The 12,500-nt window shown below is 44.8% G+C and overlaps 3 protein-coding genes across 3 annotated transcripts in view; all 3 read left to right on the forward strand.

Moving 5' to 3' along the window:
* LOC119599222 overlaps positions 1–7,562 on the forward strand; it is a 134,525-nt gene extending 126,963 nt beyond the window's left edge. The window contains exons 13-15 of the mRNA XM_037948963.1: positions 633–837; positions 1,592–1,729; positions 5,909–7,562. Of these exons, the coding sequence (XP_037804891.1) occupies positions 633–837; positions 1,592–1,729; positions 5,909–7,425 (1,860 nt within the window). The 3' untranslated portion in view covers positions 7,426–7,562. The remainder of the gene's footprint in view (positions 1–632; positions 838–1,591; positions 1,730–5,908) is intronic.
* Positions 7,563–10,509: 2,947 nt separating this feature from the next.
* Positions 10,510–11,924, forward strand: LOC119599334. The gene is made up of 2 exons (XM_037949091.1): positions 10,510–10,652; positions 11,637–11,924. Exons 1-2 carry the CDS (start codon positions 10,520–10,522, stop codon positions 11,921–11,923), a joined length of 420 nt encoding a protein of 139 aa, XP_037805019.1. The 5' UTR covers positions 10,510–10,519; the 3' UTR covers position 11,924.
* A 145-nt stretch (positions 11,925–12,069) lies between these two features.
* Positions 12,070–12,500, forward strand: part of LOC119599223 (acrosin-like) — a 6,820-nt gene continuing 6,389 nt past the window's right edge. The window contains exon 1 of the mRNA XM_037948964.1: positions 12,070–12,110. Within this exon, the coding sequence (XP_037804892.1) occupies positions 12,070–12,110 (41 nt within the window). The remainder of the gene's footprint in view (positions 12,111–12,500) is intronic.

Consider the following 12,500-nt stretch of genomic DNA (forward strand, 5'->3'; position numbering starts at 1 on the left):
GAAGGAAGGGAGGAGGGAAGGGAGGGGGAGGAGAAGGGAAGGGAGGGAGGGGAGGGGAGGAGGAGGGGGGAAGGGGAGGGAGGAAGAGGATAGGAGGAGGGAATGAGAAGGGGGGAAAGGAAGTATAAAGAAAGTTGAAGGGGGAAAGGAAGGAAGGAGAGAGAAAGGGGAAGAAGTGAGTTTAGTGGACTAAGGGAGAGGAAGAATGAGGAGAGAAGTGGAATAAGGAAAGGTGAAGAGAGAAGAGGAGAGAGAAGGAGAGAGAGAGAGAGAGAGAGAGAGAGAGAGAGAGTAGAGTGAGAGTGAGAGAGAGAGAACAGAGACTAATGAAAGGAAAGGAGAGGAGTAGGAAAAAATATGAAAAGAGCGAGAACAAAAGAGAGAACGAGAGAGACTGAACGGAGGAGAGGAAATGATCCGAGAGAAAAGACAAACTCATTCACACGAGCACACACACACACACACACACACACACACACACACATAACCCCCTCCTCCCACACACACCCCACACACAATCCCCCCCCCCCAACACACACACAACCCCCCCCACACACAACACCCCACACATACCCCCCCCCACACAACCCCCCACACACACATACCCCCCCCCCCCTTACCCATTCACGAAGCCCGTCCCATTGCGTTCCAGATCCGGGAGTGTGCTGGTAACCTTCAGAATAGCGTGGAAATACATCAACGAACTGGAGGCTAGTCACCAGGACCCGCCGGTGAACATAACGACTGTCAAGAACAAATTGGAAGAACAGATCAAGACGGGTTATTTGGATAACAACCAGACTTTCAGCGTACCTTTGGAATCCGTTCATGTGGATAGTGAGTGGATGTGGGATGTGTGTGTTTTTTTTTGTTTTTGTTTTTATCTCATTCTTTAATTGTTTTTTTTCTTTTTTTCTGTCTTTCTTTCTTTTTTTATTTGTTTATGTCCTTCTTTCATTTTCTTTCTTTTCTTCTTCCTTCGTTCTTTCTTTCATTTTTTCTTTCATTCTTTTTTTCATTGTTTCTCTCTTTCCATCTATTTTTCTCTCTCTTTCATTCCTTCTTTCTTTTCTTATTGATCCTGCTTCTGCTCTTGCTAGTGTTGCAAAAGTAATAATGATCATGATTAGAGTGATATTTATTATTGATATTCATTGATAAATCCTTTCACAATATTATTATCACATATTTTTAGTTTTATCACGTTGTTATCGATGAAAGTAATAATTATTGTTATTGTTCATTTACCCATTCACATATTTCGTTTCTGTTATGCTGTTTTGATAGATATCGTTTTACTATATATATTTATATATAGAGAGAGATAGAGATAGAAAGATATATATGTATAAATATATATATATATATATATATATATATATATATATATAGATAGATAGATAGATAGATAGATAGATAGATAGATAGATATGGACAGGTAGATATAGATATAGATATGTGTGTGTGTGTGTGTGTGTGTGTGTGTGTGTGTGTGTGTGTGTGTGTGTGGTGTGTGTGTGTGTGTGTTTAGCAACTTAAGCCTATCTCTGCATTTTTTTTCGTGAACTCAAACCCGTGTCCGAATCCACAGACGTATTAGACGAATGCCGCAGTAACACGACGCGGTGTTCGGATACCTGCAAGTTCTCTTACGACACGCTGAAGTTCTCGTGCTCCTGTCCGGACACGTTGACGCTCATCAACAACACCCACTGCGGAACGCCACCAAGTAAGCTGTGTTCGGATGATGTGTTTTTTGTCTTTGGTTTCGTCATTTTTTTTATCTGTTTATTTGTATGGCGCATGTTCTAGTTTTTTTTTGTGTTTTTTTAAAGATTACTGTTTAGTTTTTCATTCATTTATTTGTTTTATTATTATGATGATGTTAATAACAATAGTTGTAATAATAATAACAATAATAATAATAATAATAATAATAATAATAATAATAATAATAATAATAATAATAATAATAATAACAATAATAATAATATTAATAACTGTTATAATGACATATTTTATTGTTATTCTTATTGTTATTCTCATTGTTATTATTATTATCATTATTATTACTATTATTATTATTATTATTATTATTAATATCATTATTGTTATTATTATTATTATTATTATTATTATTATTATTATTATCATTATTATTATTATTATTATTATTATTATTATTATTAATATTGCAATTATTATTATCATGCGTTCTTCTCTGTCGGTTTAACATATGGTGATGCATGAACTTTCTTTGGGTTAACACGGTGTCTTCAAGTGTGTGTGTGTGTGTGTGTGTGTGTGTGTGTGTGTGTGTGTGTGTGTGTGTGTGTGTGTGTGTGTGTGTGTGTGTGTGTGTGTGTGTGTGTGTGTGTGTGTGTGTGTATGCGCTCGCGCGTATGTATGTTCATATCTTCGTATATGAATGCATCTTTAATAATCTTCATGCTTGCTCACTCAAAGCAAGAAAAAAACAAACAAGCTAACTAACGAACAAACTAACAGCATCCTTATTCCCTTTCTCAGCCATTCGGGAACTAACGTAAGGAAATGATGAATCAATTACCTAACTCTACACTGTGGCATGATCCTGTTGCATGATTTAGCTGATTGCATGACTTTATTCTTTTTTTCCCCGTGGTACAGTGTCTCCGTCTACATCAAGTATGACTTCTACAAAACAACAACAACAACAACAACAACAACAACAACAACAACCAACAACACCAACCACAACACCCACAAAAACAACGACATTTTTTGTTTTAGAGACTACAAGTACGGAAGAGAGTCAAAACACAGATTTCACTGAAAGTACAGATTTTACTGAAACAACAGATTTCACTGAAGGAACAGATTTCACTGAAGGAACAGATTTCACTGAAGGAACAGATTTCACTGAAGCGACAGATTTCACTGAAGGAACAGATTTCACTGAAGGAACAGATTTCACTGAAGGAACAGATTTCACTGAAGGAACAGATTTCACTGAAGGAACAGATTTCACTGAAGGAACAGATTTCACTGAGGCAACAGATTTCACTGAAGGAACAGATTTCACTGAAGGAACAGATTTCACTGAAGGAACAGATTTCACTGAAGCAACAGATTTCACTGAAATTACAGATTTTACTCAAAGTACAGATTTTACTGAAGGAACAGATTTCACTGAAGAAACAGGTTTAACTGAGACAACTGATCTACCCACAGATATCACAGAAGAAACAGATCTCACCGAAGCAACAATATCTTTCACTGATATAACAGATTATACCGAGAAAACAGAAACAACAGACTTAACAGATTTCACTGAAGAAACAGAGTTCACTGATTTTACTGAAGAAACGGATTTCACGAAGGAAACCGACGTCACTGAGGGAACAAATTTCACTGAAGGAACGAATTTCACTGAAGAAACGGATTTCACTGAAGAAACGGATTTCACTGAAGAAACGGATTTCATTGAAGAAACGGATTTCACTGAAGAAACGGATTTCACTGAAGAAACGGATTTCTCTGAAGGAACAACTTTCAGTGAAGAAACGATTTGACTGAGGGGATGGAGGACACCTTTGGAACATATCTTACTGAAGGTTCAGATTTTAGTGAAAGAAGAAATTCGAATGAAAGAGTATATTTCAGTGACGGAACAAATTTCACTGAAGGGACGGATTTCAGTGAGGAAGCAAATTTTACTGAGGAAACAGATCTCAGTGAAGGGACAGCTTTCACTGAAGCAACAGATTTCACCGAGAGAACAGAGGCCACCGTAGGAATTGGTTTTACTGAAGAAACCAATTTCAGTGGAATTGCAGATTTCACTGAGCGAGTAGATTCAACTACAAGGCCATATTTTACTGAGGGAACAGATTTCAGTGACGAACAGATTTGAATAAGAGAATAGATGTCACTGGAAGAATGTATTTCACTGAAAGAGCAGATTTTACTGAAGTGGCAGATTTCACCAAAAGAACAGATTTTACTGAAGTGGCAGATTTCAGTGAAAGAACAAATTCAAAGAAAGGAACAGATTCCTCCTGGATAAATAAATACATAGGCAATACTGAAAACGCGATAAAGACAGCAACAGTATATCCTGATAGTAAAGATAACACTCAAACTTCAGTATACAGTGAAGACACATATTATATAGACCGAACCTAGGGTTTTAAACACTCAAACTTCAGTATACAGTGTAGACACATATTATATAGACCGAACATAGGGTTTTAAGCACTCAAACTTCAGTATACAGTGAAGACGCATATTATATAGACCGAACATAGGGTTTTAGACCAATGTAGCAGGTTCAGTACATTAATATCAATAAACCTAATGGGTAGTGGTTTAGAAGTAGATAGGGAGACGCTGGCGAAAAGGAAGGGGGAAGAAACGGGAAAAGTGAAGACAAATAGCGAGAAGAGAGTAAATAGATAGATATAGGTATACACACCCTCGAAAGAAGTCAGTTATGAGTAGAGTGAAATCCTTCATATGTTTTATTGGGCGGTTAATTTTGACTTCTTTTTACTGCCGCTATTTCATTTTACCCTATATATCGTAGAGCTGTTAAGTGTATAAACGCTATGACATTCATAGGTGTTTATACGAGTATATATTAATTACACTGGCATATTATAAACTAGTAGATTGCATATATATTCCAATAAGAGGTTTACATATTATGATGTCAAAGATATTAGTGGATATAAATTGCTATCTTACATCATATCGGGCTTGGTGTGTGGATAACATATTGTAACGTCACATTCGATTTAATTTGTGACTCCTTTGTTACGACTTTTTACGTCATATCACCAAGTAATGACGTCACCTAAGCATGAAAAATGTAACAGAATGCAAGACTTTTGACTTGTCTTAAATAACTTCACAATTTGCTGATGGCACATGAAAGTAAAACAGCGATGTTTTGGAACCATAAGGACGCGATCTTTCCCATCGAAATTTCCCGAGACATGAGGTAAAAAAAAATGTAACTTCAGTGGAAAAAAGAGCATAAAAATAGATTTCTAAACAAAGCCAGACAAGGTAAAAACAAAAGGATAAGATAAAGATAAGAAAACAAACAAACAAACAAAGAAAAACACTTTACTATAACAACAAATTCTGACAAATGGACCAAACCAGCGCAAATAACCAAAACACAGAAATTACACTGAACAAGAACACACAGATTAACCGAAACTCAAAGAGAGACAGACGGAACCAAGTGGGTAAGTGTGTGGATAAACATGAATAAATATTACTGAAGTAAATCAGTAAAAAAATCACTCTGACGCACTCATTACGCACGTCTTTCTTTACATTTTCGTTTGTTGTTGTTGTTATTTGCAATTCGTTTTCGATTTTTTTCGTATTTTTAGTGTATTCTTATTTTTGTTCTGTAGTATGGCTTTTTGTCTGCTCCTATTCCGTTTTCTTTGATAGCCTATATATTTCTCGTTTTCTGTAATGAAACTACCTGTTTCCCTGTACATGTAAGGCCTTTTGCATATTTCTGTTCCATTTTCTGTTGTATTTTTAACATTTTGCATTTGCTTTCACGGGCTGCCTTCTTCCCCTCATGTAAAAAAAAATTAAGTTTGAATTTCTGTACAGTATTTGATGCTTCTGTGGTTATTTTATAAACTATATTGTCCTTCTCACTTTTAGATACTCAGTAACATCAGATTGCATTAATAACTGCATGACATTAAAAAATAATTCATAGAAATTGTATCATTTCTATTAAAATGGAATAAATACATTTGTTAAGCCTTTGCAAATCAGTGTACACGATTAAATTAAAAGTGATTTTGAATACGTGAGTCAAAAAAGTATTATTAATCAATAAGAACACCGCAAATCCCTCAAAAATGTGCTGACGCCGAATCCTTTGTTGCAGAACCAGCGGAGAGCCCACACCCGTTCTTGCCGCCGGGCGTCAAGAGCATCATCAGTTCCAAGAACGCCAGCCTCATCTCCATCACCCCCGAGTACGTGAGCAAGGTGGAGTCGCCGTCCGCCAATCAGACAAGCACAAGCCTGGAGGGTGGAGACGGGGCGACCAATCAGACGAAGGTTGACGGCGGGTCTGAGGACGCGGCGACCAATCAGACAAAGACTGCTGTGGCAGTTACGGAGGTTCCGACCAATCAGACGAGCTCGGAAGGTCCACCTGTCGAGGCACCAACCAATCAGACGACGACGGCGGGGGATAAAGAAGGCAGCAAAGATGCGACTCCACCGGTCGAAGGCAACGCGACATCTGCTGCAACGACCACCTCCGCCCCTAGCTCAGCTGGCGTCACCGTCCCCGCTTCTAGCACGACCGCTGCGCCCCCAGCCAGCACGGCCTCCACAGCAGCCTCAGAACAGGAAGGTGGCCAAGCGGGAGCGGGTGAGGCCAGCAGCGAGGGCAGCGCAGCCACGAGTGAGGAGGAGGCCAAGCCGGCCTCAGAGGCGGCCGACACTTCTGACACTGACGATGAGGTCCACAGCCAAGAACCTGTCGCCGCTGCGCCTGTTCCCGACGAAGGGGAAGCAGACACGGCAGAATCCCAGCAGCCTTCCGAGGAAGACGCTTCTGCAGGCAGCGACCTGGCCGATGCAGGCGCCGCCGTGGAGGAGACGGAGCCGCAGACGGAAGACCGCAGCTCGGGTGTCATCCCGCAGAAGTACCCGGACGGGGACAACCCGGGCATGCACATTTCGCCGGGCACGCGATTCGAGGACATTGGGCTCTTCACCAACGCCACGCAGAGGGCGCCGCCGGTGCTCAACATGTCTTCTGTGCGAGAAGGAGACTCGCCCGGGGATGTGCGGGTGCAAGAGCCACAGCCGGAAGGCGTGGCACACTCTGAGCCTGCAGCGACCTCCTCAGTTGCGACCACAGCTGTTGCGGCCGAAGCAAGCACAACGGCAAGCCCCGCGGGGGAGGTCGTCGAGGCCCCCGTGGCCAGCGCAGACGGAGAGTCTCCTGCCGGCGCCCAGGCGGCCGCGAAGACCGAGAAGCCGGTGGTGATCGTGACGGCGAACGAGACCAACGTCGAACGCCGCCCGGGACGCGGCGGCCGAGGGCGACCTCAACAAGGACGTGGTGATCGTCCAGGCCACGTCGTACGAGGAAGTACCCCTGCCGGAGTGGACGACTCCTGCCCATGTCTCGACGACTCCCTCGCCTCCGCCCGCCGCCACCGCAGCGACCGTCAAGCCTCCGGAGGTCCAGGTCAACCGCACTTCCGAGACGGTCATCATCAACACGGAGGTCAATGTCCAGGAGGAGAACGGCAGCCACGGCGCCGAGGCCGCCGCAGGCAAGAGGCCGGGGGCGCTGGGCGAGGCCACCCACGATATTCCTGTCGACCTCGGCACCCTCGCCCACGAGGGCACCGGCCTGGGCGCGGACGCCTCCCTTGGTAACAGGCCACCGCACCCGACCTCCACGTCCTCCACCGAAGCCACGGCCGCCGCCCCCCAGACGGAGTCGCAGGCGCCCGCGGCAGGAGCGGCAGCCGCAAACACCACGTCGGCGGCCGAGCCTCCGCCGTCGATCTGCGGCGAAGGTGCGTCTGAGCCTCTGCTGTTGGGCGTTGTGCCGAGTCATGATCTGAATGTCAAAATTAACGGATTACTAAAATAAGTCTTACTGTGAACAAGAGGCTAAGACAAGCAGTCATACATATAGTAGTTATATAGTTATAAGCTATAACAAATAGAAGGTGAACCGTACACCTGTAGACACATTAAGACCCTCTATATATCTACTTCGCCTTCTGTTCCTCTCATTTCATCCATTATTATTTTCTAAAATTCATCCGTCATCTTCTTACTCTTAGAAATATCCCCTCTTTCTCACCACCTCCCCCCCCCAAAAAAAAAAAAAAAAAAAAAATAAACTATGTATATCCATAATTTTCTCAATTTTTTTTCTCTCTTTCCTTTTATCGCAGACGAATTCCAGTGCGTCTCGGGATCCAGTCCGAGTGGCGTGTGCATTCCGAAACTGTCTCGCTGCAACTCGGTCCGAGACTGTTCGGACGGTTCGGATGAGGAGGGATGCTTCGAAAACCAGTGCTTCGGAAATTTCATGGTAAGCCACAGAGAGAGAGAGGGAGAGAAAGAGAAAGAGGAAGAGGAAGAGGAAGAGGAAGGAGGGAGGGAGGGAGGAAGGGAGGGAGGGAGGGAGGGAGGGAGGGAGGGAGGGAGGGAGGGAGGGAGGGAGGGAGGGAGGGAGGAGAGGAGAGGAGAGAGGAGAGGAGGGAGGAGAGAGAGAGGAGAGAGTAAAGAGAGAGGGGGGGTGGGTATAAGAGAGAGACAGGAGAGGGAGATGGTAAAATAGATAGAGAGACGATGATGATGATGGCGATAATGATACCCAGAAAGAGACAAAAAGAGATAGACGCAAAAAAAAGATGGAAGTGATTAGTAGATAAGAGACATAGAATAAACGCATAGATAGAGAAATAAGCAATGATAGATGAATAATATAGATGGAGAGAAGAATATAGTTGACAGACATATGGATAGACAGCGATATACACTAGTTATATATATATATATATATATATATATATATATATATATATATATATATATATATATATATATATATAAGAAAATAATAACCGGTAAATAACTCTAAAGTATCTAAGAACGTTTATTATTTTTCTAGGTATATCTTATTTTCTTATCTCTCTTATCTATCTCTATATATTCATCTCATATTATATACTCTTATACTATATATCTCTATCTCATCTATCTCTTATCTCTCTCATTTTATTTATATATTATATTATATATTTTTACTATACTATATTATTAATCCTTGTTATCTTTTCTTTTTCTTTACTAATTTTCTTCTTCATGTTTCTCTCCTTCCTTATATCTCTCACGTTCTCTTTCTCTTTCTCTTTCTCACGTTATCTCCCTCCTTCCTTATCTTTCTCACACTCTTATCCTTCTTATCTTTCTCGCATTATCTCCCTCCTTCCTTATCTTTCTCACATTATCTCTCTCCCTTTGTCTTTCTCGCATTATCCCCTTCCTTCCTTATCTTTCTCACGTTATCCCCCTCCTTCCTTATCTTTCTCACACTCTTATCTTCCTTTGTCTTTCTCGCATTATCCCCTTCCTTCCTTATCTTTCTCACACTCTTATCCTTCTTATCTTTCTCACACTCTTATCCTTCTTATCTCTTCTCTCCAGTGCGCCGACCGGGAGTGTCTTGAGCGGCGCTTCGTGTGCGATGGCGTCAACGATTGCCGAGATGACAGCGATGAGACCAGTTGCGGTAAGCTTTCTTGTTTACTTTTTGTTTACTTGTTTTGAATTGTTTGGGTCTTTTTTTTTTTTTTTTTTTTTTTTTGAGGGGGTTATGTTTTTTTTTTTTTTTTTTTTTTTTATGTGGTTCCTATCGATCGTCTGTCGGTATTTCTTTTCGTTGTGAATCCTCTGCCTCTGTCTTTTTTTTTGTTTTTCTCATTATCTTTCTTCTCTATCTCCTTTATCCCCTTTTCCCCATCTACCCTTTTCATCTCCTTCTCCCCCAACTCACCCTTTCTTTCCCCCCCTCTCCTTCCCCCTCCCCTTCCCTCCTCACCCCCTCCCCTATCTCACCCCTTCCCCAACTCACCCTTCCCCCTAACCCTGTCCCCTTCCCTCCCCCTCCTTCCTCCCTTCCCCCCCCCACCACCCCCCCCCGAACTCCCCCCTCCCCCCAACTCACCCGTCCCCGAACTCCCCTCCCCCCAACTCACCCGTCCCCGCCCGCAGACTCGTGGGCGTGCCGGGCGGACGAGTTCCGGTGCGGCGGCGGCGGCGGCGGCGGCGGCGGCGGCGGCGGCAGGGGCGGGAGCGCGCCGACGCCCTGCATCCCCGAGAGCCTGCGCTGCGACGGCCAGCCCGACTGCAGCGACCACTCCGACGAACTCAACTGCACGGACAACTGCACCAGCGACTTCTTCAGGTGTCCCGAGGGCTGTGTGCCCTGGCCCACTGCGGGGCGCCCACCTGCGCGAGACGACCGAGTGCTGGACGACGGCTGGAGAGATGAAGTGTTTGGTGGTCGAGGGTTGCGTTTGTTTTTTTCCTGGAGGGAGTTTGTTTACATTTTTTTGTTGTTTTGTTTTTTGGGTTTTCTTGGAGGGAGTTTGTTTACATTTTTTTCTGTTTTTTTTTGGGGGGGGTTTCTTGGAGGGAGTTTGTTTACATTTGTTTGTTTTGTTTTGGTCTTGGTTGGACGGAGAGACGCGACATTTGTTCGTCATTTGTTTTGGTAATTTCTCATTATCTTTCTCATCCTCGTTTATCTCTTTATCACATTTCTTACTTTCATTTATCTCAGTTGTGTCTTATTTTCATTATCCGTCGACCATATTTTATAAATTTTTCGATCGAATTCGGAACAGTTTCGCCCATTATTTATTAACCCTTACCCCCCCTCCCTCCCCTCCTTCACCCTTTCTCCTTCTCCCCCCTTCCCCCCCTTCCCCCCCAGGTTGCGCCGCCCTGGATGAGACGCCGTGCCACGTGGGCGGCTGCGTGCCCACCTTCTTCCTGTGCGACGGCCTGCGACAGTGCCAGGACGGCTCCGACGAGTGGCACTGCCTCCGGATCGACAGCGCCACCAGGCAGCTCGAAGTCAGGTAGGAGAGGGAGGGGAGACGGGGAGAGGGGAGGGGGAGACGGGGAGAGGGGAGGGGGGAGGGGGGAGGGGATGATAGAATGAGTATTTGGTATTGTGGTGGAAATAAAGACATGACACGCACACGCACACACATATTAACACACACACATACACACACATACACATACACACACACACAAATACACACACACACACACACAAATACACACACACACAAACACAAACAAACATACACACACATCACACACCAATATTTAAATACATCAGCACAGCAACAACTCATTATATACAGCTCTTATTTACTACATCTCACTTATAACAACTAGCCACAGCAAAGCCAAACGCCCTTTTTAACTCTTGCGCGAATCGACAAGTCAACACCCATTTTTTATAGCCCCCCCCCTGCCTCACCCGACTTGCCTCCACGCCCACCACCCCCTTTTCCCCCCCTTGCCCCGCCCGAATGAAGACCCGGCCAACACGTGGCCGTTTTAGCCCCACCTCTTGCCCTGCGACGAACTGACACCAATGCCAAACGGCCCTTTGCCCGCCCCGTCCCGCCCACGCACCAAACAACAGTTTTGAGGGGGGACGCATGGGGCGGGCGATGAGGACGGAGCCATCGAGGATGACGCTTTATTTGCCGCCTGACACAAACATGACAGCAAAGCCAAACACCATTTTAACCCACACCTCCACCACCAAAACTAACACCAAAACCAAAAACACCACACACTTAAAGCCCCCCTCCTCACCAAACCAACACCAAACAAACACCCCAAGCCCCCCCTGACCCCCACACTAACACACCAAACCAAAAACAACGCCATAAATCCAGGACCTATGCCCCTAGCCAAACATCATCACTACTAAACAAACACGCCACCAAACACGCCCTTTTTAGCCCCCCCCTTGCCCCGCCCGAACTGAACACCAAAACCAAACACGCCCTTTAACCCCGCCCCTTGCCCCGCCCACGCAGGAACGGGGAGAGCCAGTGGTCGGCCGTGTGCAGCGAGGGCTGGACGACGCAATGGAGCGACCTCGTCTGCGCCCAGCTCGGCTCCAACGTCTCCGTCAACACGAACCTCCTGCGTGTGGTGGAGCCCCAGGGCCGCCCGCGGGTACGCCTGGCCGCCCAATGCCTCGCCCCTCGCCCACACGCCCCTCCAGTTCGTGCTCAACATGGAGTGCCGTTCGTCTGACAAGCTGGTGCATCTGGAGTGCGAACATCATGGTAATTTCGATGCGGGGGCCGGAGCGAGCTGAGGGAGCGAGCTTGAGTGGAGTGAGCTTGAGTTGGGTGAGCTGGGAGTGTGAGTTTGAGTGGAGTGAGCTGAGGGAGAGAGCTTGAGTGGAGTGAACTTAAAGAGTGAACTTGAGTGGGGTGAGCTGAGAGTGCGAGTTTGAGTGGGATGATCTGCAAGAGTGGGCTTGAGTGGAGTAGACTTACATAGTGAGCTTGAGTGGGGTGAGCTTAAAGAGTGAGCTTAAAGAGAGAGCGTAAAGAGTGAGCTTAATGAGAGAGCCTGAGGAGTGATCTTAAAGAATGAACTTGAGGAGTGAGCTTAATTGAGTTGTGAGTTTGAGTTGTGGTGAGCGGAAGTAGTGAGCAGAAAAGGTGAAGTTGAGAGTGAGCTTAAGGAGTGAGCTTGTAAAATAAGGTTGAGGAGTGAGCTTAAGGGTGAGTTGAAGAGTTGGTTGAAGACGTGAGCTTAATTAAGTAGTGTTTTCAAGGAGTGAGCTTTAAGAAGTAAGCTTGAGGAGTGAGCTCAAGTAGTGTTATTGTTGTTGCCGTAATTATTATATTTGGCATCATTATCATTATTATTAGTAGGTGTAATTG

Source organism: Penaeus monodon, chromosome 42 (assembly GCF_015228065.2).
Source record: "Penaeus monodon isolate SGIC_2016 chromosome 42, NSTDA_Pmon_1, whole genome shotgun sequence".
NCBI classification, from domain to species: Eukaryota; Metazoa; Arthropoda; class Malacostraca; order Decapoda; family Penaeidae; genus Penaeus; species Penaeus monodon.